Genomic DNA, 25,788 nt, shown 5'->3' on the forward strand with positions numbered 1-25,788 from the left:
TAAATCACCTGTTTAAGTCTCACAAACCTAATGGTCACTAGAGGCTTAAATGATTATTAACTTCAGGATTTATGTAATTAAGTTGAGGTGCGTATAAGTTGATCTGAACACTTTTTTTTTTTTTTGGATTCGAGGAAACCCCATTCCCTCGAAAAGCGCACTTTGTAGGCTCTAGGTGAGCGAGTAAAGTCTCGGCTGTCCCAAATGCTCTTATAAGAGGTGCACGCCTTAACTCGAACTCAGACTTGTTGTGCAGATATCAAGCCCTTTGTCACCACATTACGTCCCTTGAGACTTGATCTGAACACTCACATCAATAAAAATAAAAAAACTATTTAATTTATTTTGCAAAATACTAAAAGGACTAATTGTTTTATTATTTGCTATTACTTCCAAAATCCCCTCTAGTACAACTTGTTTCGTTAATCTCGTTTTTAACGTCGAGGCAGAAAATTTTGAAGTATGGCGTCATAGAGTGAAATTCTCTCATTTTCTCCAAGGTTCGATGGATTTGTGTGTTAAAACCTCCCTTTCGTTTTGACTTTGAAGACTTTCGTCGCTCAAAATAGATTCTCATAAGCAAGCTGTCCTGAAGTTCATCTTCAATTCTGTACTTGCACATTCTGAAACAATTTTCTAACAAAGATAACTTCAACAACCAATTCTCTTAATTTTCTGTCTTGTTGTTTTTTTTTTGGCATAAATGATTGAGCCCGTTTATTATTTTAGTATTAATTGTTTTTTAAAATACTATTTATTTAAAATTATATTAAAATATTTTTTTATTTTTTTAAAATTTATTTTTGATATCTAAACGTCAAATCAATTTGAAAATAAAAAAAATTGAAAGATTGACTTCGAAGTTCCTCCTGCGCTACCCTTGTTGGACGAGGAGAGAAATTTCTTGTTGTATTTCATTGAAAATAATGATATTATTTGGGCCATCATAGAAAAGCACTTGGATCTCCCTCTAGTATCGATCAACTATTTGATTCCAAGATTTACTCATCATCTTGATTTTATTGGACAATTTCTTTTTCATGTGAGAATTGAATGCTCAAATTAGTATATTTATAGAGAGAAAATGTAATAAATATATTAAAAAACATTATATTCTAAAAAAAAATTATAATCTTGTTCTTGTTTTGGCACAAATGAATGCTTTGTAAGAAGATTATATTGTTTAAGAATGTCCTTACTCAAGATGAATAAATTGTCCTTACTCAATTCTTTTTTCAGTTATAGTATAAAATTGGAGGATATGGACTCTCTCATTTTCATATCAACTCTTGATTGATTTTATTTGTTAAACCCTTACACTTATCTTCATCTGGGTTCACTCGCAAATTAAAAAGAAAAGGAAAATCCCAGTTTCGCTGTCACAAACACTTCCACTAATTTGTATTTTTTTTTTTAATAATCAACATCTCCATGGTATATTCATAACGAATATTAACTTAGCTGAATTCAACTCAATTGAATTTATTTATTTATTTATGGTGCCAAGGGTAACAGTATCCTTGGATCATCTTTTTGCTTCGTTAACTATGGCGACAATATCCTTGAAATTGCCACTTTCCAAATAGGAAAACAAAAAGAGATGATTGTTTAATGCACACCAACACAATAAAAACATCCATCGTACCTCTCTGAGAAACAGAAGAAAAAGAAAGCGAGAGCGAGCATTCCCTCGCGCTGGTGTCAGATTGGGCGGGCCAGCCCACCCGTAACCATCATTGACCCATCCCAGCTTGCTAATCCTTCCTTATATACCATCAACAAGTGCCGTAGGTAGTTCTTCTTTCCCAGCAAGAAATGGCCGATCCCAGATTTCCATTTGGTTCTTTTGAATTCTCTATAGCAACTACTCTCATCATTTTCGTCAATCTCTATTTGGGTGTCTTTGCTTCGTCTCTACGAGACCCAGTTGCCCAGCAACATCTAGACAGGGTCCTAAATTTGCCTGGCCAGAACTTCGATGTAAATTTTGCTCACTACTCTGGCTATGTCACTGTCAATGAAAAATATGGGAGGGCTCTGTTTTACTGGTTTGTTGAAGCTGTCGAGGATCCTCAATCCAAGCCTCTTCTTCTTTGGCTTAATGGAGGTGTCACACCTTTTCCTTTTCTTTTATTATTCGGTTCGCTTCTTGTGTGATTATCATATCACTCTAGTTAGTCTTGATTTTGCCTCTAAGTTGTTACTATTCTGTTGCTTTTGCTGTTTCATTAGTTGTATGGCTCAATTGTTTAAAAATCCAACTTTGACTTCAGATATACAACCGATTATATTGTTTGTCACCTAGGATTGTTACTCTATTAGCTCCTACTTTTTGATGTTCTCCCATCTTTGTTTCCTGAATTAGATATTTGACTGAGTTTTTTTCTTAGATTAATCTTTCTTTGTTTTCAGGCCATTGAAAGTTGATAGTTTGTTCATTAACTGATAATCTCTAATAGAATACAATTTCTTGAATTGGTTTCTTACTGGAGATTTGTTCTTGCAGGACCTGGATGTTCCTCCATTGCTTATGGAATGGCAGAGGAAATAGGACCATTTCATATTAAGCCAGATGGAAAGACCCTTTACTTGAATCCTTATTCCTGGAATCAAGGTAATACAATTCTTTAATTATAAAAAAAATAAAATAAAATTATATTCTAGAGTTGCCCGTCGAAGCAATTGTTGGAAAGCTTATTGCTTGGTTGCTAAAAAGAACAATTAATGAACAATCAGTTGGATGAATCCATGAGCCGTGGAACCATGTGTTGTCACTGAAAAATTAGAATTATTGGCGTCATTGAATCATCATTCAATTAGTTATTTTTGCTTAAAATCCAAACCATATCATCATATTTGAATTTTGAAACACATATTGAATTCTATCAGCTGCCGTTTAAGCTACCTGCATACCTATCCTTGGAGCCCCCCCGACATTTTTGTGCCCCATTTTACCTCTAACATATGTTTATTTCCTACAACTGATAATGTGATGGCTATTAGGATCATAATAATATCTAAAAATGGATGTTGCAACTTATTTACTACTTTTGATCACCTGGGAGTAATTGCATGAGTTTTTGCTTTAGATTTCAAGAATGCTAAACCATAATAATTTCTTATAATTACATCGATTCAATCATGTTTAAGTACTTTTACCAATTTGCAGTGGCCAATATTTTGTTTTTTGATTCCCCGGTTGGAGTTGGATATTCATATTCAAACACTTCTTCCGATCTGTTGAACAATGGTGACAAAAAGACCGGTACTAGTTCAACCATTCTTGTCTCATACTTCTTCATTGGGGCTCTTCTCGTTGTTACTAGCTTGTGTATTTACACCTTTCCCCACTTCAATCTGCAGCTGCGGACTCACTAGCTTTCTTGCTGAATTGGTTTGAGCGCTTCCCCCAATACAAAGGAAGGGACTTCTACATTACAGGGGAGAGCTATGCAGGTAGTGTTTGATTTCAATTTCCTTTTCTTTTTAAATTTTGTACCAAACTTCAGTTTTTGATGGATGACATATATGGAATGAACTGTTTACCCTAGCTTCATTTTTCTAGCCATCTGATATGTGGGCCCTTTTTCTTTACCTTCTGTTCTTGGCTAAAGTTTTTGTCAGTATTTGTCCGGAAAAGTTTATGAATAGAAGTATTTGATGAGTAACAAGCATAGAATGCTTTCCATTTAGAAGCCACCTTGGGATGGCATAGCCTTAAAGTTAAGGGTGAGGTTTGTGGTCACCGTAATTAAAACTCGGAGGGGCCATAGCAGAGGAAAGGGAATCTTTTCAGTCATTGCCAGACTAATTTTATTTGAATGTTGTCAACCAACCTGCACTGTGCTATATGTAGAGGAGCTACAGAGTACAGACGCTTTACTCGAGTTTTACCACCTTCTTTGGAATGGCTTGCAGGTAGACCTCTTGAACTCATAAATCTGTTGGTTTGCAATTTGTTTTGGTGGCGTAAGATATTCACCTTATGGAAAGATATCGGTTAAACAAAAAAAGTAAAATGCACTCGGAATAAAGTTGTAGCTTTGTCTTCTCACTTTCTTTATTTGACAAGATGACGTGTTTTATTAAATGAACTTAGCTATACTTCTGATTTGTGATGCTTGTATGTTGCGGTTCTAATTTTTAATTTGTGTTCCAGGGCATTATGTTCCTCAGCTGAGTCAAGCCATTGTACGGTACAACCAAGCGACCAAGGATGAGAAAATTAATCTGAGGAGTTATATGGTACATCCAAACAACTATTCATGTAATAACCAATATTTTTGGTCATTTTGCACCATTTGAAATAATTAAAAGACCAAGTTTAACGTCTGGTACAGGTTGGAAATGCACTGACTGATGATTATCATGACCATTTGGGACTTTTCCAATTTATGTGGGCAGCTGGCTTGATTTCTGACCAAACATACAAGAAACTTAATCTTTTGTGTGATTTTGAATCATTTATCCATAGCTCAGTTGCTTGTAATAAGATGGAGGACATTGCAACCAAAGAACTTGGAAACATTGATCCATACAGCATCTTCACTCCTTCCTGCTCTGCTAATGTTAGCCAGTCCAATTTGTTGCCTAAAAGAAAGCATGTGAGTCCTGCTTTATGAACTAATTACTTACTATATCTTTTTTTTCTTCTTCCTGTGATTTGTCATCTAAAATGCATTGATACGAGGGGATATGGATAATATCAATCTGTCTACTGGTTCCTGATCTCAGATAACCAGTTCTTGCAGTGTTGTAATGGGCTCTTTTCAAAGACCTTGGTTCCTGAGAAGTTTTTGACCCCCCTCTCTATATATTTGTGCAAGTGTGCATGTGGATGCATGCAAGTGCTGATATCAGCTGTGTTTGTAGTGGAGGGGTGGGGCCTAGACTTGGGGGATTAATTTTCCTCAAGGAGCTTGTTACAAATTAAGTGTGTAACAAATTTGATGAATGAGCTTTTGGCAGGAATAGTTGATGAATCCTCAAGCAAGGGATTCTGATTTTTTTTCTCCACTCTTTTCTCTTTGAGGGGAGCTTTTTGCAGTCTGTATATAATATCCACTTCATTGGATCCTCAGCTATACTGCACTCTCTGGGAACACTTTAATTTATTTGCCTTTAGAAATAACAAGCTTACCTTTGAATGAATGTGCTAGATTTAATCTAGCCTGTTGATTGAATGTGCAACAAAAGTGTGTATATCTTCTGTCATTGTGTCGATCCCTTGACTTTTTTTAGGATGTGTTATATCATTCTTGCAAGGAAATGAGAAGTACACCAAGTCTAAGGATGCACTTACAACTCCATGAGATATCAAAACTTTCCCTGCGTTAGCTTGTCTTTTTTATTGCCACTAGATTATCTTATTTTGCCTGGCTTTTATTCCAAGGCAGATTAAAAATGTTTAAATCGACTGTTTCTCCGTCCTTATTTCAAATTCCACAATGCATGCTTGTTTCACAACTTCTCCATGAACTTTTACACGTCAACTAAATGCCTACTCCATCTGATCTAAAAATGCAAGTCCAGGACTCATTTTCTTGGTCTTAGGTTCCTTTGCATTTGGTTGTTAAAAAAAAAAAAAAACAAAGATTCCTTTGCATTTGGTTTATGTATTAATAACACAAACATGAGGATCTGAAATATATTCTTTTCTAAAAGATCTGGGGAACATTTACATTCAGGTTAGGTTTGTGTATCCGATATATTGTTCTGTTTTTTCAAATTTGAATTAATCTATCATAGAACTTCCATTAATTCTGGTTTCCCTTTCCACATGAAGAGTAAACGAAACTCATTGGAAATCAAAGGTTGAGGCCATTTTTAAATAGGACTCCTTTATGAACTAATCCTTTATATGATTTCTTCACAGCTTATATGAAATTTATTGTCTTGTGATAGAGGGTTGGTCATGTCAGTGAGAAGTACGATCCCTGTACTGAGACACATTCAACTGTATATTTCAATCTACCTGAGGTTCAGAAGGCATTACATGTTTCACCAGAGTTTGCACCAGCTAGATGGGAGACCTGCAGGTATATCTGTTCAATTGACTTTCGAAAAAGCATAAGTTCTGATTTTATCTTGGCATCTTAGGCTTGTACTTGGAAGAACATTAGAGTTGACAAAACGTATTTGTATTAAAATTCTTTAATGGGGAAAGTATGGTATTCTGACCAAGTGCATAAATTGGAACTATTTATTTCTTGGTTACATGATATCAAAATTTCAATTGTAAATTATGCCCCTTGTATGGTGTTTGACTGAGTTATCTAATATTGTCTTTCACCCTCCCTCATTTTGTGTACTTTGACTACCTTGATTGAAGTACCCTAAAATGTATGCCCTAGTAACATTCCATCTATTTATTTTGCAGTGAAGTGGTAAATACTAACTGGAAGGATTCTCCTAGGACAGTACTGGACATTTATAAAGAGCTCATACATTCAGGACTTCATGTGTGGGTGTTCAGGTATCTCCGTGAAAGCATTCTGTACATTTACTGCTGCAGTGTTGTTCTATGTGTAGCTAGCTAGCATTTCCCTTTTAGATTGTGTTTTGTGCAAGCTTAAAAATTTAGAGGGGAAATGTTAAGAGGGTAAGATTTAATGATGAAGTATTACAGGTGTAAAATATCTTTAAGGGTGAAGTGTTCAAGAGTATTTGCGAGTCTAGAAGTAAGAGGTGGAAGCCCAACAGTCCCTCCCCTTAAAAAATCCTTTACCCCCACCTCCCAAGGCAACTTAGGTTGCTGACAGTTGTTTTCCTTGCTACTGTTTTAACCTGTTCTACAAACTGGTCTAATTTTTTTTGTCAATCCTAGTTGTAATTTTTTTCCCTCCTTCTGCAACAGTGGTGATACAGATGCCGTTATCCCAGTTACATCCACCCGCTACAGCATAGATGCTCTGAAACTTCCTACTGTCAAACCTTGGGGTGCCTGGTATGATGATGGACAGGTAAATCACTTGATGGAACTCCATGCAAGAGAATTCGTTCTATAAACTAAGAGGCATTCACGAACTTTGTTCCAAGTTGCCAATAAACTTTTATTAAGGAGAATTTTTTGTCAAACAGGTTGGGGGATGGACCCAAGAGTATGCTGGACTTACCTTCGTTGTGGTGAGAGGAGCAGGCCATGAAGTGCCTCTGCATAAACCCAAACAAGCTCTCACACTCGTCAAAGCCTTCTTATCAGGAACTCCAATGCCAACCCTTCAACTCGTCAGCGACTCTTGATGTCGCCGTGCCCTTTTGGCGGTTAATTCCACGATCCAAAGTAATTCCAGGGGATGTCGTTTTCCAGGGGGCTACATTTTTCTTGCTGCAAATCCAAGATAATCTGCGACCAGGGTGTGGATTAATTTTATGAACAACTTTCTCCTCCAAAGTACCATCAAAATAAAAGTTTATTCACTTGTGATTCACTTGAATTGGAGATGAAATGTTAAAAGATCAATTTCATTTCTCCCTGCAAGTTGCTTCCTCCATGTCGCTACTGTTGTTTCAATGTCATGGAACCTTTTTTCATTGATCTTCTTCTTCTTCTTTTGGTGCATTGGATAGAAAGGAAGATCAAAGTAGAATAGTATGCAAACAAGTGTCCCAGATAATAATCAACTGGATCACTTTGAGAAGCTCCCAATCCGGCCATAGCATCAGCACCACCATTACCCTCCCATTAAAGTATGAGTGACCTCCTATCCAGCAGCTGAGATAACAGAGGAATTAAAGCCAGACAAGGATGACAGAGAGCCAAATCTCGGGGAAAGCAACAAACGGCTTCCTTGGATTACTAGCAAGCAACACACTTTGAAAGCTGATTCCTCTTTTTCAATCGTGAAACAAATCCATTATACAAATTGTTTTGAGTTGCAACTAATGCTAGGATTTATTATAGAACTCAGCTCGGTAAGATTTCATTAAGAATAAAAGGTGTTAACCCAGTTTAAAACTTTAAATTTGCTGATTTTTTTTATTTTTAAAATTTTATTTTTGAATTAATTCAAATTAATTTATTTAACCCTCTTTTGAATGGAGCTAGGGAAAGAAGAAATGATTCACTGATTTTTATTTATCCTTTTGTTTTTCTCCAAAAAAGAATAAAAGAATAGAATATAGATTTTTTTTTAACAAAAACTTGTTTTTATCTCTTTATTTATTTATATATATATATAATATTAATTAAATTTAATTATCTCTAGCATCTCAAGGTTTTAAAAATAATTTATTATAATTTTTTGCAGATTAAGATGTTAGTTAAAATCATATTTTTTAAATATATATTTTTTATTATTTTAGATTATTTTGATATACTGATATTAAAAATTATTTTTTAAAAAATTAATTTAATATATTTTAAAATAAAAAATAATTAATTTTTTTTAACAGCTATTTTTAAAAAACAAATTTTAGAATGTGTTTGAAAATGTAATTACTTTAAAGTATTTTTTACTCAAAAAAATATTAAAATAATTTTTTTTTATTTTTTAAAAATTATTTTGAATATCATTGTATTAAAATAATATAAAAAATAAAAAAATATTAATTTAAAAAAATAAAAAAAATTATTTTTTTAAATACACTTTTAAAATATAAATACAACAAAAACTTACTATTCTAGACGTATCGAAATTGACTTAATTTAAGAGCCTTCGAGGCTTCTTCGACCCACCAGTCCGTAGCCATGAACCCAACTATTTGACTCCTGCCCAGTTTCCTAATCCCATTGAAATCTCTTCTTCTCTGGTACGAAGTCATAGCTGCCGTGGCTCTTTTGTAGTTGGGGGCGGCGTCAAACCAACAGAATATCTTTTTCTGCTTGATCTTGTTTTCTTGATTCGTTGGAACCATAAAAAAAATGGTGGTCTCAAGTAATAATCCTCACAACAAGGAGATACTGGTCAGAAGAAGGATTGCTAGCATGTAATTTCTCTTCCTGGGTTATCTTTCTTTTTCATGTTTAGCTTTTCTTCTTTCAATTATAGTTACCATGTAATCAGCTACGAGGTTTCATAACATGGGAATTAATGGAATGGGATATTTTCTTTTCCTGCACCAGCTTGTAAAGGAATTATTTCTTTTTTTACTTACTTTCTTCCAATTTCGCCCACATACAAGTGTTGTTTAGCATTTACGTTGCGGATGATAATTCAAAAGTTGAATACCTATTTTATAGATTTAATAAGCGAGAAGAGGATTTTCCATCGCTGAAGGAGTACAATGATTACTTGGAGGAAGTGGAAGACATGAGTGAGTTGTTTTTGTTTTTTTTTTTTCCCTTCCAGTGACTTTTAAGCATAGTTTTCAATTCAAGATTTTATCTTGACCAAAATTTTTTTTTTTTTTTTTCTTACAGTATTTGACTTGGTTGCTGGAGTTGATGTCCCTGCTATTGAAGAAAAAATTGCAGAGTATCAAAAAGAAAATGCAGATCTAATATTAATTAATCAAGCTCGGAAGGTACTTTCAGGAATCCTTTTATTTTTACTTTTAAAACAACAATCCTATATGTGAAATCAGTACAGCATATCAGCATTTCAACAATATGTAGATAATTTTTGCGGGGATTTACTCAGGTGTAATTTGTCCTGATTAACAGGCTGAAGAATTGGCCTTAGCTATGGCAGCAAGCAAGGGGCCTCGTGCACAAACTGATAATACTGACGGGGTGAGAATATAATGAGTTCTTACTTTTATTTGGCACATCATTTTTCTTTTTAATCTTTGGAAGGCTCTTATTGTTTCTTCCAATTCTATTATCAAAATCATTGCTATTTGATTTTGTTTTTCGTTTTAGTTAGTTGTTGTTGTTGTTGTTTTTTTTTTTTTTTTTTTTTTTTTTTTTTTTTTTGGTGTGTGTGGAAGTTAAGCTATTTATAATGAGCTTCTGCCTTCTGAACAGATAGTTTAGATTGAGGATAATTTTTGCTTCCTGTGTATGAAAGCTTATTCCTTATATTTTTCATCTGTTTGCCTGGCTGTACTCATTTAATTAACTGTGTAAATTTGCTCCTCAAGTTGAGTCCTTGCATTTTTCCTTATATGGTTATTGATAAATCCCTCAGGCAGTATATAAATGATATCCCATAGGCAATTATGCATGCTATTTTACGATTATATAGATGTGGATGTGTACAAAGATTGGACTTAAGGGAGGCATACCCAGGAGTTCAAAGGTGTCAAGATAAGGATAATAACAGTAGTGAAGTAAATGTGCCATGCCAGGGATACCGGGTTTGCTAGCTCCGAATAGAGGGAAGGTGATAGAGCTTGTCTGTTTCTGATACATAGCTTCTGTCATGAATGTAGAGGAACATCAAGGTTCACTTTACCCATAGAATCAAAGTGGGGTGGTTGAATTGAAGCAGTTATGTTATGTGATTGAACTCTTCACTTGTTTAAAGATATGCTAACTGCAATTAGCTGGCTATTCTATGTTATGGAGTTGGTTGTGTAGTGAGTTCATAAATGAGCATAGCTAAGATGTTATGATGGATGTATGAAAACATAAGAAAAGACCAGTTTTAGAGTAAGTGTCTTTTGGAAGGTGAAGATGGCATCATTGGAGTACAAGTTGAGGGAGGGTCATGTGATTAGATTTGGCAATATCTGACATCAAGATTTGGCGGGATGCATCGGTGGAAAAGAGTGATTGGTTAAAGTAGTGGGAAAGGGGAGCCGGATAGGAGAAGTAGGCAAAGTATAACATTGATGAAAGAGCTAAAGAAGAATGTAGCTTCACAATAGCCTACAGACCTACAATACATAGCTGCACTAATTGGAGGAGGTAGAAGATCAATGTGACTGACCAAATTAATTTGGAATTGAGACTTAGTGGATCCGAATACAACACGGATTTTTCTGCCATAATTATGAAAGGTGCTCCTACAATAACTACTCTTCAAAGTTGTTACTCCTACATCTCTACTTCAACTCGCTGCTTTGTGCTGTATGAGGTTGATGTGGTAGGATTTCATTTCATTGGATTTTGAATCCAGTTCGAATTAGTTATTAAACTCCATGGTACTTTTTAGATTTTAACTATACAGCATAGAATAGTGTGTGAACTCTTTAATCTAAGATGAAACCAGTAGTGAGTGCTGAAAAAAATAAAGGTTGGCTTGATCTATATCTTTTTAAATTAATTGTCTGGGAAAATAAAAGAGAGAAAATTAGTGTGATAAAATTCAGTTGATTCTAGGACAAACTGGTTTTAATCCCAAATGTGTCTTTTCAAGTTGAAAGAGACAACAATTTGTCTAGACAACTTTCTTCAACACAGAGTGGACATCTCTTTACTGTTATGATTTATAAGAGTCACCAAGTAGCAATACGAATATGCTTTTCGGGATCCACAGAGCTTATGCATATGACTTCAATGTTGAGATTTGTTTTCTAACTTCTACTAGAAAGGATACTATTTTAATGGTTCACAGAACTTTCATTGTTCTTAATTGACTCTATATTCTTTTCTGGTCAAAAGCACTATTTGCATATATAATATGTTAATAAATCTCTCTCTGAAATGTCCCCTGAATTGATATCCTTTTTGGAGTTTAGACTTATAACTTAAAGTTGTAGAAGTGCAGTCCAACTTTGCTAAAATCTTGAATAGTCTAGTAATTTGTATTGATGATTGGCAAAAACAGTGTGATTTTCTTGAGATAAAAATAAATTTGCTGTGGTTTTTTGTTCGGCAATTAGGATGAAAAGTTAGTCGCTTTGAAACTGCAGAAGTAATTAACCTTTTTAAAGGTTGAATTCAGACCTGGAAAGTTTGTTTATTGTCTCAAATCATACGTTGTTGCTCCTTGGAATGTCTATCTCACCCCTCACTCCTGATCAATTCAATTGTGTATTTGTTGAGCCAGAGTTCCCAGGGAGGCATCAGTGTTGAAGCTGGGCAGTATGCACCTACAATTGCCGGAGGGCAGCCTCGGCCAATAGGCATTGCTCCACAACCAGTGCCTCTCAGAGGAGGGCCAGACATGCACGGATATGCAGAAGATGAGGAAACAATGAGGATCCGAACAGAGAGGGCGAGTAGCGCCGCTGGGTGGAGCATAGAGTTCAGCAAGAAAAGGGCATTTGAGGAAGCCTTTGCAAGCATTTGCGTGTAGATTGTACCACGTGACTGGGGAATTGACCATCCTTTGCCAAGCTGCGGTGCTTTCACTGACTCTAGCCTATTGTACATGTTATGAGTTGGATTGTTAATTTTCCCCTGCTAATACATTTTTGTTAAAGCAGGTTTTGGAGGCATTCTGCATGGATTTTATGGTGTAAATTATTCTGCATCTAGGGTTGTCAGTGGAGATGGTATTAGATTCTCCTAGTCAATTCTCAGTGGCTTTAGAAGGTTAACTACCTAAACTAATATACGTGAAATGCCCGCCAATCCATCGTTTATATCTGCTCATTAAAAATGAATTCCATCACGGCCTTCAAATCTTCAAGGGGAAAACAAGCTCCTCTATCCTCTAATCTTTGCTATCTCCAGTTAGGGTCAAATCACTGGTTGATCAAGCTCTCTGCTTCACAGCTGAATTTCCTCAACCAATTTCTATTCTAGTCGATAAAAGATCTTATAATTTGTATAGTAGCTTTTTCTTTGACAATGTTTGCAGAAGGCGCGGTTTACTGTTGCTGGAATTCATAGCAAAATGAATGTACTGGTGCCTGACTTATTTTGTTTTTAGATGTTTTTTATTTTAAAAAAATACTAAATTAATATTAAATTAATGCTTTTCAATAATTTTAATATGCTAAATATTAAAATAAAAAATTATTTTAATATATTTTTAAATAAAAAATTATTTTAAAAAGTAATCTACATGCTGCATCCTCGCACCATTTATGTACCCCCGGAGACTTGGAATATTTCAATATTGATGACTGCATTTGTATTTATATAATAAGGTGTTTCCAATCTGTATTTATACTTTTAATTTATTCAATTTTATATTTGTATAAAGTTCAAGTATATAATCTTTTTTTTAATGAGTTTTTTCTTACAAGTGCCCGAGTGTGACTATTTGTTTTCTCCCGAACATGCCCCTTATCAAAGCTAATGAGTAAATGACTTAATCTATCCTTGGATAATTAATCAAGTCTCTAATGTGTTGTAATGTTTCTAATTGTGTGTTGTGTACTATTAAATTCCCCAATAAATCCCTCTCTCAAAATTATATTTTTCATTTAAAAAATGCTCCAGAGGTATACAATAATATAATTTTAATTTTTCAAGAATATATTCTTAAAAATCTCAATGGTTGAGTAATTTTAAAAATCTTAATTTCTTGAAACATTTTGAGCAATTTTATGAAATTTTTCTATCATATCCTTGTATTACTAAAGGTTATTTTAGAAACTTGTTGATTCTTCGTGTTTAATGATGAAACATCATTACTTAGCTTCTTGTTTGTTTATCAATGATTTGTTTTGATCTTTCATGTAAAGCAGATTTTAATGTTAATGTTCATATGATACATGAAAAAAGCATTCTGGGTTTCCTCTGTTTTTCATGTGCATGCATCTCCTATAGAAAAACTTGTCTCCTGGCTTTCCTAACCAAACCTGTCACCAAAGTATTCGTCTCTCCTCCGACTGCAACTGCTTTGGAGCATTTTCTAGTTTTGAATATGTGGCCTTGTTGAATTTCAGTTGTCTACCTCATCTCATAGTTTTTTTCACAAATGGTAAAATCCTGTGAGCAATTTTTACGAATCATCAGCAATGAAACTGCCAATGTTACACACTATCTTGATTCACAATGTTACAGCTGCAAAAAGAAGAACTGGTTGTCCTTAAAACTCAATAAGAAGAGCACAATCATATATAATAAGAACTCAGAGCACAATCGCATGAAATAAGAAGAAACAAGAACAATCCATCCACAGGAGAGCTAACAATGTGCACCAATGAAATTTCCTTCCATTCCATTATGTAGAGAACTTTTACATGGTTTGCCAATTGGCATATGAAAATTACATTTAGCATGGCCCCGCTATCTAGCAGGATCTTCTCTCCTATGCTTGTATATGTACAGATGAAATGGTACATGATAAGAAAAAAAGAATAAGCAAAATAAGATTTACTTGATCTTACAACCATCAAGTAGCCTTGTTTCTCGTGAACTGCTCACAGCACAAGAAAAAAAATGCAGCAAGCACCAAGCATACTCGTTGTATGCCTTTGCTAGAATGATCGATCCATATCATGCAGCCCTCGAAGATCAGTCTCCCCAAATTAACCATAGAAGAGGAATCTGACGCTCTTTTAATCCAACCATATCAAGAGTTTCCTTCTGTGTACACGAACGAGCCAGCTGGAGGGTTTCATCCTCTGCACTAGAAATGGCCTTCCTGAGCTGATCATAACCAAGTGCAAGGACTGTTTCTGGGGAAAAAATCTTTGATTTCAAGATAATAAACTCACCAATGGCATCAGAATTCTCTTTGCCACTTTTACTTCAAATTTTCAGTTTAATTCTGCACAATATGCCTGGAAAACTTGACAACTTCATGGTCAAAAGTACCAAAATGCAAAGCTTCCGATTTACATTTGATGAAGATTCAGTTGAAGAAGTATGGAGATCTAAGAACTTCTTGCAAATCAAAGTTGCCTCTCTCAGGCAGAGGTGGAAACTTCAATGTTGGGTACGAGGTCTGGAAGTCTTCAAGTAACTGGGGACGATCCAAGTCATCATATAGGTCAGCAACATTTATTAATAAAAATAAAAAAGAAGAAATATCATAATTGAGTTGATTTATATCTGAAAAATAAAAAGGCGACACTAATGCCAAGCAGTTATCCCTGGCTACTGAGAGAAGCTGGAAGAAGCCACTTAATATACTGGGGCATTCATAAGCTATTCTTTTCTTTTCTTTTTGTTACTGTTCCTTTCTTTTTAAAGATCAAATTGGTGTTTATTCCTAGAAAAGGCCAAGAAAAAAGCCCCCCAAAATTACTTGTTGGGCAGACTCGGTAATTTATAGTTCCCTTTGAAGACAAATGCTCACTTAATAGGTCAAGCTGGTCAGACAGAAAAACTGGGTCATCACACACCATTGCACTCACATTTTCAAGTATTGGCATGTTATAAAGCTCCACAAACTTCTCACGCAATATACTATTCATCAAATCCACATCTCTTGCATGGGTCCAGAAAGAGTCATGAACACCTGAAAGGAGATTCACTTCAGAAGAATGCGAGGACCTCAGAAAAAGAATGATGATAGATGGAAACTACTTAATGATAAAATTAACTATGATACACATTACTGTCTGTACTTGACTTGAGTAACACTTCCAGTTTCTCAACTTGAGTTATTTGGAGTACTTATTACATCATTTGAAACTGTACAACCATAGCCAAAAAAGTAAACATTTCTCATCCCCAATGCCTCAGGACATTTATGTGCAAGTAAAAAAAGATGAATAATAGCACTTCAAATAGGTTTTAGTTATGGATAAATATAAATGATTTTTTGATAATACAATGACTTGCACTAAGACACTAATGAAACTAGCACGCAATAAGTTCAGAGGAAATCAAAATTCAAGGGCAGAAAGGATGACTAGCTAGGTAACTGAAGAACATAGTACATCATAGTAGCAGGAAAGTCGCAAAAAGTTAGCATTTGCAAAACAAGCTCCAATGAATAACTGGTATTGATGCTGGCATGCTGTAGGTTCAGGGAGCATTTACAGGGTTCTCAAAAAAAGAAAGAAAGAAAGAAAGAAAGATAAAGGGTCTTTAGGGCTAAACAGGTTTAGTTACAGAGATAAAAAAAATTCAGCATCATTTTTAATTGTTCAGAGTTGGATCAAAGTTATTAGAATAAAAGACAAGTCCTCATCAAAATCAACCCAAAAGGTACATTCTAATAAGCTTAAATTAGAATCTTTAGAGAGCCTAATGGGCAAAATAAAATAAATGGCTCAAGTGCTTGTCAAGTTCAAGCCATATATCGAGGTTCGTCAGCCAATGCTTCAATTATCATAAAGCAGTAGAATATTAATTCCTACAACGTTTTGTTTGCATCAAACAACAAATTGAAACTTGCCTAAAAAGTGAACCCAACTATAAAAAGTAATGATGCAAATAATAGCGCTCTACTTGGACTGTTTTGAAAAGACATTCTTCAAAGACATAAAAGGCTTCTAATCTTCTACACCATGTCAATAAGTTAGATCCAGTCTATTACTAGGTTTGAGCTTCATGTACTAAAGAATGCAAGGCAAACCTGCAAAACATAAACCAGCATCCCTGCATGCAACTGCAGTCATCATCATGTGTGAGCCGTCAAGTGAGTGCACAAAATTTGGAGGGAAAGCAGTTCTCTGTTTTCTAACCTGTACCTGATATTGATAGTATAATAATGTTTTTATGCGAGTGAATGAAATGTCAGAAAGGAAAGAAGAGCTGAAAGCAAGATAACAGAGTAAAGCTTACCGAACTGCCTTCCCGCTGCAGGGCCAAAATCTGAAGTGAAGTTTTTATCTGCAACACCAAATTAGTTACCTAACTGTTTCCATTTACTTAAAAGAAAGAAAGTGGGAAAGCAGAGGACATAAGTTTTATGCCAATCTTAGTGTAGGAGAAAAAACTAACATAATATCATGTCATTCATTTCTTGTGATATTTAATGTCATAGTCACATAGCACGAGTTCACTACAAATGTTCTCCAGTGCTATAAGCAAGGATCCCAACAGAGTTTTCTTAAAGGATCTTTACCGTTACTCAAAAAAAACTTTATCTACTGGAATATTTTGACCAACCATTTCATATTCCTCTACCAGCAATAAAGATTAAGCAAATGAACATTTTTAAAATTACAAACACCATGAAAGCAAGGAACCTGTCATACTGGTATATTATTAATCTATAGCAGCCTGCACCTAACAAATAAAAAATGTAGTAAAGATTTAATACTCACAAGATGTCGTTCACTCTTATAGTAAGGCTGCACAACAGGAAGGCCAAGTGGAGTTGTCCACTGCACAGGCTGATCTTCTGAAGCAATAATCTATAATAGGTTCATGGTCAAGCAATAAAATGAATTTGAATAAAATGTTACTATTAATAAAAATAACATGTAATTTGATTCCCAAATGTGATGGAGCCATACCTTTGCGCAATCACCAAGCCAGCTCATTATATCACGAGCAGCTTGGAACAACTCTCCTAGTGCAGTCAATGTCACCTATGGAAGAGGTAGTGAGTAAATTTGAGAATGATTCCACTAACACAAGGATCTTCTCATAGTTTTAGGTGTGCCTAAAGTGGGATGATCATGTGATCCAGAGCACAAATTAAAACATGGCTGAAATACATCAGGATTAGAATATCTCACATTTGTTGAAATTATATTCTATCAACTTTTCAATGACATTTTCTAGAAATCAAGTGCAATTAATTTATCATATCCTAGAACAGCCATAATATGTCCTTATAACTAGGTTGGCTGGATGCTCACTTTAGCAGTATAACAGGCTGCACTGAAGAGCAGTCTATCATCCGTAATATGACCCTTCTCCTCTAATCTTCTTTTTATTTGTTCACGTGCCCCAACATAAGTGACACCATACACTGAAGTCATCACTGTTTGTTTAACCAATTTCCGATCCACCTGAAAAGCTTCCAAAATGTTAGACAAAAGAAGTTCAGAAGTAAATGATTGTTTTATTAAAAGGAAAAATTGATAATCCATCAAGATTCATTATGTGTGAGGATGACTTATCCTCCATCAAGCTTCTTTATGTGGGAGGATGACTTATTCTCCATCAAGCTTTTGTAGTTATTTAAAAATATTGATAATTCAAACATCAGAGCAGGAAAAGAAAGAATGACCTGATCAACTAGGATCTTGGCTAGTAAAGCATGTGGGTTTGTAGCCGGATCCTTATTGCTGTCTCTTCTAATTATTTCATGGACCCTGTCAGCAAAAATCCTTTCAGTCTCATTTTGCACAATAATAATTATCAAATGCACATTCGAATCGTGCAATAAAGACACATGCACAGTCATGCAGAATCATATTCATGGTAGACAACATGTTAACATCCTGTAGAGGAAATTAGAATACCTAACGGCAATTTCTGAATAAACATCCGAAGGTTTCTCTGCAGCAACTAAGTTAACTGCCGCTGCTTCCAGCTGGAGAACACCAGAAGAAGTGAATGCATAACTTCAGTTCAAATGAGCCAGAGATGTGGAAGATAGTTATGTTCAAAATGCAAGAGAATAAACGGTGTATTAACCAGCATAAGAACAAAACTCTATTTCGAACAATTCTGAGTCCCAGCATCAGAGAACATAGTTGAGTTTTATCATTTTGGAATTATTATAACCAAATTCACCGATGGATCATAAATGGTTTTGGGAGGCCCAGGAGAAGCCTTTCAGGTATTCATGGATGCAGTTTTGATCAATCAAGTTTAGGATAGCATGCTTTAAAATTACGAACGAATCAGCAGAATGATTGAGAAATAAACTTCAATTATGATTTTTTTTTTTTTAGCAATCCACTTTTTTTTAAGGAGATGGGAGAAAAAGAGATGGTACAAAATTGCACAGCCAAGGTGGCTAAAAGAATTGGTGATGAGCAAAATGAGTACATGAGTAACATGTAAGAGCCAGGAATCACATAAAGTTTATTGCTCTACTTATTTCGTTTTTAAAGATATTGAAACCAGAAAGAGGTATTTTCAAACATTTTTAAAATAAGGGTTATATAATCACAATCAGCTTAACCCTCACCAATTACTAAGATTTTTGAACGCTAAGTAGTGGTTATATAATCACAATCAGCTCAACAACTTTTTTTATAGAAAAAAAATACATAACAAGCAACTCAGAACTGAAATAAAACATGAGATTATGAAGTCAAATGCTACCCTAATACTTTCATTTCCTTCAAAAATCAACCCAAATGATGTCATATTACCCAGACAGTGGTGTCTTTTTTTTGGCCAACAACATCATTTTGGTTTAATCATGCACAAAATAAAAATTACAAGAGTGACATTTCAACCAAATAATACTTTTTGAGTTTTTCTGTTGTTTTCTCTCTCTCTTTTTTTTTCTATGATGGTGCCAAAAAAAAAAACACAGCAAAACAAAGAAAGAAAGAGAAATGAAAACAAATCCAGAGTGAACAGTGTCATTAATGAATTGTTCCATGAAAAAAATGAAATAGTAAACCTACACTGTCTCTTCCCAAGGCTGCATAGTGCTGGAGACCATTACATGAACCATCCTATATCGAAACAAGAAAAGAGGGGGGGGGGGGATTGCATTAGCATGTTATTTTCAGAAGGAGAACTGAAAAAAAATAGTGTACCCAGATGCTTTTAATCAATAGATGCAACACGCATGAGATATAATATATAAGAAAAAACCAATCAGTAAGGCATGGTACACGAGAGTTCTTAAATAAGAGAATTAACCATGGTAACATTTCATTCGAAATATTTGCTATCTAGAACAAGAAGCAGCAGTGAGGAAACAAAACCAGAAATAGTACAAGACATAAGGAGATGAAAGAAACAAAACTCAAGTAGTGAGGCACTACAATCTTTGCTAATTATCAACTAAAAGAACTTCAGTGGAAGCTATTGAAATATTACAATGTAAAGGGTTTTGAACCCGTGTGGCATTTTGCATACAAGTTCAGACTTCTTTTTACATACAAATTCTGCCATATTGAAAATGGTAGATCAATCATGCAAAATATACACTTTTATCCTAAACACATGAAAACAAAATTGAAGGATGATTCATGCCTTGTGATAGAAGTGGCAGATTTCATCTAAATTTTCTTTATTATAATTCAAAATATTTTCAAGTGACAACTAAGCTCTCTGCCACAACCTTCAAAATTCAGGAATAGTTTGACTAGGAGAGCTGGATTCAAAAGGTAATGGCACCAGCAGTCTCTGTCAGATAATATTTACCTGTTTATTTGCATTTTTGCCACAATCATTGAAAGGAAATGCATCCTTAAAAAAATTGTTTATAGCTGCAAATTTCTTTTCTGTCACAACCATGCTTATTGTGAAGCATTTACCTGATGGATTGGCAGGTGGGAGATGACAGTATGTGGTGATGCACTACTTAAGGCTTCTGACAGATTAATACAAGCAGCCAAGCACTGGAAAGGATCTTCAGCTTTTAACCACCAGCGTTTTCCATTTACAGGGTTTTTTGCTGAATCAAATATCTCACTTAGATGGTTCTCGACAAATGCTAGACGGCCATCATGGGACAACTTTTCAACCCCGCCTGAATACAAGTTTGCTAGATGTATTTTCAACCAACGTAATCCAGACTTCCCTAATGGCCTTCCTTCTTCAAATTCAAGAACTCCTCGACAAAGATCAGAACTTAGATGAGTCAAATGTGGGTGCATTGGATATGCACGACCTCGAAAATCAAGATTGTGAGGATAATAAAATCCCTCTTCATCTTTCAGTTTCCGAGCCACCTGCATAAGCCATTGTTGTGGAATGAAAGGTAAAGCATTGATATGCATGTTATCAGGCAAGACATGCAAAATCAAAATTTATCTAGTTACTTGAGCTTTAAAGTGAATATGAAGTCAAAAAATAATTTATTGTGATAGATATAGAGATTGTCAATTAATACAATCTTGATTGTGTTAGCATAAGAACTTGCAAGCATTCATTTATACGAATGAATCAATTTAATCATCTACTCAATGTTGCAGCATACTGCAATCAGACATCTTGTCAATTTAAAACTAAGGAAGTAGATCTTACAGAAAGCTTAAGTTCAATGTCACATCTTTGAGAGTGCCTCTCTTGGTTTATCTTCTTTGCCTTCCTCACACTCCATTTCCACTTTTGAATTTCTGTTAGATCATCTGAGGATGGTTTCTCTGGTATAGGAATCTGAAACCCAATGTAGTATGAAATCAAAAACATCTCAAGTTGTTTAAATGGCGAATTGACAACATAAAAAATTAACAGATTGGAGAAATTTTTTCATTGTAATTGACTAGAGGACTATTTGCTCGTGGCAGTATATACAAACACCAAGATTCTAACTGCATGATAGATAATTTCACTAAAAATGTGTTCTATGAGATTTCAAGGATCAAATCAAATTAACATGGTTTTCACAACAAACAGGAAGCTATCAAATGCTTGCATAATGGCATACTGTGTGTTCTAACATTTCAAATCATCCCATTGCCCATGCAACTAACACAACAAACTATTCACAAGAAATTGTTGCTGAGAAAGTTCAGGTTCTTCTCACATCTTCTCTATCAACCAAGCCCGCAATGTTGCCACCACTTGTCCATATCCTCTCCACCACATCCAGCAATCTTCTGTTCACCCTCCATTTGGTATTTCCGAGTGTATCCAGAGCCTGTTTATATGACATCAGACCAAAATCAAGTCATATTTCAACTTCATGATGGAAAACAATAGCCATGGCTTGATTGAAAAGTAGCAACATGATCAGACCATTACCATTAGACAAGGAATCTAAAGCAGCATACTTCAGACCCAGGCATAAATTTTGGTTAAGTGGCAAGATTAAATGTTATCTTTTAGCATAGGAAGCATTTTTATACGAACACTTCCCATACCAAAAAAAAAAACAATTGCCACACTTTACAATGAAATCAATCTTAAGAACAAATCATAAGTTAGAAATAAGATTCAACAGTATAGGTTTAATGGTCTTAATATTTGGATGAAGGTGATGTGCATAATTATCGTAAAAACATTAGAATAACTTATACTATCAAATTATTGCTTGTGCACATATCAGTCCTAGGACCATTAATTTAAATCAATTAGATTTTATTTTTATGTAATGATACCAAATAATATTTCACTATCCTGTTGATCTGATATATAATTAAACTTTTTTGCTCAGTATTTTTGTTATCATCATGAAGCAGGACAGGGGTGTCCACTTGGAGAATGCCTGAAACGTGGCAGCTGCTCCACGATTACTGCACAAGTTCTAGCCAGCCCTTTTCTTTATTTCTATGCAAGAGGAGAAACAGAAGAAGAAGAAGAAGAACTCACCTCAAATACTTTCTGCATCTGTTTCCCAGGAACACTCCTGACTGCAACTTGTTGCTGCCTAGATCCATGAGTGCGCATGATATACGAAGGCAAGAACAAGTGCCCACCCTTATCATACCTGCAAGGATTTATGATATAAATTGACAATAAAACTTCCAAAGTGCTTCAAAATAACAGAAAATATTCTGGTTGGCCATGTGCAGTCCATATTTACATTATTTTTCAAAAGGAAAAACTCAGCTGGGTAAAGCATGCCAGGGTCAGTCAAGATTCTATACTTTCATTTTTTAAGCTTTAACTTAAAACAACAACTCTGGACCTTTGCAGCCTCTCATAAAAAGGTAACAACGATCTTTCTAAGAAAGAGCATGTGATATCTACATTATCAATCCTTTGTGCTTCATACATACCCTTTCCATTTTTTGGGAGGCACCAGCATTGGAAAATAAGGAATCAGCATGTGCTTAGCCTGCACTAGGACAGAGATGCCATATATTAGCAGAGCATCCAAAGGCCAAAAGTCACAATTTGACATGCATTTAATAGCTCCAATATGTGCACCCGTTCCCCAAACTCATAGAGGATTACAAGTATGACATGTTCTTAGTGGAGTCAAAATAAAGATTTGAAAACAGTCATACCAGATCTATGCACCAAGTAAATAATAAGTTATACCATCAGAAACCAATTTCCTTATCTTCTGAAGGACCAATAAAAAGCTTGAGATGTCAAATGTACTATGGTAAGATCCTTTGGAAGCATTTGCTGACTTTATGATAAGAAAAACGAGAAGTATGGAAAAGGGTAATTGAAATGAATTAACTTTGTTTAAAATTATTTAGGTGGATTAAATGGGTAGGCAACTTCAGAACAACTTAGTAATGGAAATTAAACGTAAGTGTACTAAAATCCTCAAATTCAGAATGAGAAAGATGTTTTGTTTTGACTCACTGTTCCATCAAGCCCTGTGAGGATGAGGGGATCGCATTCTATAACCCCATACTTCTTCACAATTTTCTGCCTACATGGATAAAAATGGGTCATGAAAAAAAATGGCACCAGGAGTGAAACATTGGAAGTAAAAGCAAATAACCAACAAAAAAAAATAATCCATCATTCACCCTCCCTAAGAAACTTATGGACCAATAATCAACCATAAAGCCATCTCTTGAACGAAGTCTATGGACAAATAATCAAACATAAAGCCATATCTTGAATGTCAATGGTCAAACAGAAACCAAGAAGAGGAACCTAAGAATCACATACTGGCCAACGTTCACTTACGCAACCAATTCCCTAAGAAGAACCCAAAAACTGAGATGTCTGAGAATGATCTACTAGATGATTACCTATCTGCATAGGGAGCACATGGAAAAAATGGCTTACAAAAGGCAATAGAAAATAAAGTCTCACCCTGGGTTCTTTGATAAAGTTTTAAATCTGTGCCTAAAGGCAGGTCGAACATCTGGTGGAATATCCTCTGACTGGTTAACAGGAGGTTGTACATAAGCTGTTTCAGTTAATAATTCTATTAGACGACTTCCGAGCTGCAAAATTATACTGTGCATTAGAAAGTAGATAGGGGGGGAACAAAAGACAGAAAGAAGAATGGGGAAACCCAAAAAGAAAAAACTTAAATAAAAAATATAATCAAAACTTAAATAGATGAAGGGGCACAGCTAGCCATTTCAGAAGGAAATGGCGAGGGCTACAAACCTTAGCTTGTGTACCTCGACTCCAAGGTTTAGTTTCATCCTGTTTCACCAGATTTTGCACCTCCATGAGCCTTTTCCTTCTAATCAAACTATTTACACGTTTCCTGAGCACCTCCTTCTCCTTGTCCATGGTCTCTTGAACTTCATGCATTGTCTTCTTCCTTTGGTAATTCTTGGTCTTCTCCAAGAAATTATGAATTCTAACCTGAGAAGAAAGAGAACTGGTGCTCAATGGTAGAATTAAGTTATCAAGTTTGATGTTTTGCATGGATTTTGCAGGATGATTTTTCATCTCATTATGGGTAGCTCAAATTTACGGGAGCTAGGGCCATAATCAACAAGTTGAATTTCATACTTTTCAAGTTTGGTTTATCTACATTAAATCAAGCTAAAGCCTAACACGAACTTAGCATCAAGTTCAAGAACAATATTCAAGTTTTATTTGTACTCTTAATTAACTTTGAATCTGTCTATAGACATGGACTAAAGTGTATATACAATTATATCTCCTGATGGCAGTATTATTCTTTCATCTATATACTAAATAACAGTAGCCTTTTGAATGTTAAAAGTCATTTCACTACTTTGGTGTTTCCTACACATATTAAAAAATACTGAGATACATTATTCAAACAGAATTTCCAAATAGTACCTCGACAAGAGCACCACATTCCTGCAACCAACAATACACTATATGCATACCAACTACTCAGATTTAGCTAATTAATCATATACCCTCCAGCCTAAAATCTAGAACCACACAAATAATAATGTCAATTGCATCCCAATACTTAGTCAGAACTTAGAAACAAAAAAAGCAACTGTTAACACTCACCTCCTGCTCTATAGCCATGCCAATCTGCACTGCAGCCTGGACAACCCGGACGCACCCATCTTCATGCCCCACCATCAACAACCCCATCATCTTATGCATAACAATGACTGCCATTTTATCAGCAGGTAACAATTCAATATTGGGAGAAAATGCCGACTTCTGCTTCTTGGATTTCTCCATTTTCTGCTCCTTCTCTATAGCCTCTTTCAATGGTTCAAACCACCCCAAGAGCAAACCTTTCACATAAGGCAAGTTAGGTGCCAACTTTCTCTCACACATTTCCCTCACCAAGCCCCTATACTCATCAGCCATTCTCTCCCACGCTTCAGTCTCTTCCCTAATTTGCCGCCTCCTCAACAAATTATACTTCCTCCTCTCAATATCCTTGAACTCTACCTTCACCTTTTTATTGGCTATTTTATACATACCCTTCCAAAAATGAGCAGAAATCCAAGGTGGGTCTTGAATGAAAACCCTTTTCGAAGACTCTCCGTGCATAATTTGGTCAAATTTGATCAAAGTTTCAAGCTTTTGGTGCCTACAAATGGTGGGGATTTCAAAGTCTTCAAGGAGACGGTCATGAGAAGAATCATGCAAAGGGTGAAATGGAAGTGGTGGGTTTAGAAGAGGGAATTTGGGACTGAGAGGGAAAGAAGAGGAATAGATGGAAGAAGGATTGGAAAGAGAATGAGAGGTTGGGTTAGAGAGGAAATGGAGGTTTTTGTAGGGTTTATGAAACTTAGGATGTTTTGATGTTGTCCATGTTGGGTGTTGAATAGAGAGTGTGGTCGTGGAAGCCATTTTTGTTGTGGAGAGAGAGTGGAGATAAGGGTAGGGGTGGAAGAGAAGACAAGACAGAAGAAGAGAGAGCTGAACTAGGAAGGAAATCAATCAAACAAACCTCTCTAAAACCTTACTAGCTACCAGCCAAATCCACAGGAGGATATTTTTTTAGTGATGAAACACTGAGGAGTCCAAAAATCCAAATTTTGTGTTTGGAAACTTCAGATTAAACCCTACCGTACTATTAAATTATTAATACAGTCCAAAACAAATGATTTTATCTTTTAAGTCCTTCGAAGTCTCAAGACATTTCTCAGGAAGTCTATTGGAGCTTTTTGTTACTGTTTTCTGTAGACTTTCTTAAGAACACACACCAA

At 35.2% G+C, this 25,788-nt stretch overlaps 3 protein-coding genes across 5 annotated transcripts; 2 read left to right on the forward strand and 1 right to left on the reverse strand.

The window, feature by feature from the left end:
* The first annotated feature begins 1,534 nt into the window (after window positions 1–1,534).
* Window positions 1,535–7,533, forward strand: LOC118034395 (serine carboxypeptidase II-2). The gene is made up of 10 exons (XM_035039675.2): window positions 1,535–2,107; window positions 2,507–2,614; window positions 3,170–3,265; window positions 3,364–3,456; window positions 4,160–4,245; window positions 4,341–4,604; window positions 5,905–6,038; window positions 6,380–6,475; window positions 6,857–6,962; window positions 7,081–7,533. The coding sequence occupies exons 1-10, from the start codon at window positions 1,816–1,818 to the stop codon at window positions 7,240–7,242; spliced, it is 1,437 nt and encodes a 478-aa protein (XP_034895566.1). The 5' UTR covers window positions 1,535–1,815; the 3' UTR covers window positions 7,243–7,533.
* Window positions 7,534–8,699: 1,166 nt separating this feature from the next.
* Window positions 8,700–12,403, forward strand: LOC118034394 (uncharacterized). Of its 2 annotated transcripts, XM_035039674.2 has the most exons (6): window positions 8,700–8,928; window positions 9,182–9,255; window positions 9,362–9,465; window positions 9,605–9,673; window positions 11,877–12,171; window positions 12,256–12,403. In XM_035039674.2, exons 1-5 carry the CDS (start codon window positions 8,864–8,866, stop codon window positions 12,123–12,125), a joined length of 561 nt encoding a protein of 186 aa, XP_034895565.1. In that variant the 5' UTR covers window positions 8,700–8,863; the 3' UTR covers window positions 12,126–12,171; window positions 12,256–12,403. The 2 variants fall into 2 exon arrangements, with proteins under 2 accessions (XP_034895565.1, XP_034895564.1); XM_035039673.2 differs by having other exon boundaries at window positions 11,877–12,403.
* A 1,515-nt stretch (window positions 12,404–13,918) lies between these two features.
* On the reverse strand, window positions 13,919–25,567 carry LOC118034393 (DNA-directed RNA polymerase 3, chloroplastic). Of its 2 annotated transcripts, XR_004685016.2 has the most exons (20): window positions 24,629–25,567; window positions 23,795–23,998; window positions 23,492–23,625; window positions 23,030–23,099; window positions 22,489–22,547; window positions 22,079–22,196; window positions 21,294–21,407; window positions 20,792–20,923; window positions 20,080–20,496; window positions 19,219–19,269; window positions 18,097–18,167; window positions 17,862–17,946; window positions 17,488–17,640; window positions 17,140–17,214; window positions 16,948–17,037; window positions 16,463–16,510; window positions 16,254–16,368; window positions 15,085–15,188; window positions 14,443–14,690; window positions 13,919–14,349 (listed from the first exon to the last, which is right to left on the reverse strand). XR_004685016.2 is itself a non-coding variant. In XM_035039671.2 (19 exons), the coding sequence occupies exons 1-19, from the start codon at window positions 25,427–25,429 to the stop codon at window positions 14,580–14,582; spliced, it is 2,952 nt and encodes a 983-aa protein (XP_034895562.1). In that variant the 5' UTR covers window positions 25,430–25,567; the 3' UTR covers window positions 13,919–14,579. The 2 variants fall into 2 exon arrangements, 1 of the variants encoding a protein (XP_034895562.1); XM_035039671.2 differs by having other exon boundaries at window positions 13,919–14,690.
* Window positions 25,568–25,788: the final 221 nt, after the last annotated feature.

This window comes from Populus alba, chromosome 18 (assembly GCF_005239225.2).
Source record: "Populus alba chromosome 18, ASM523922v2, whole genome shotgun sequence".
Taxonomy (NCBI): domain Eukaryota; kingdom Viridiplantae; phylum Streptophyta; class Magnoliopsida; order Malpighiales; family Salicaceae; genus Populus; species Populus alba.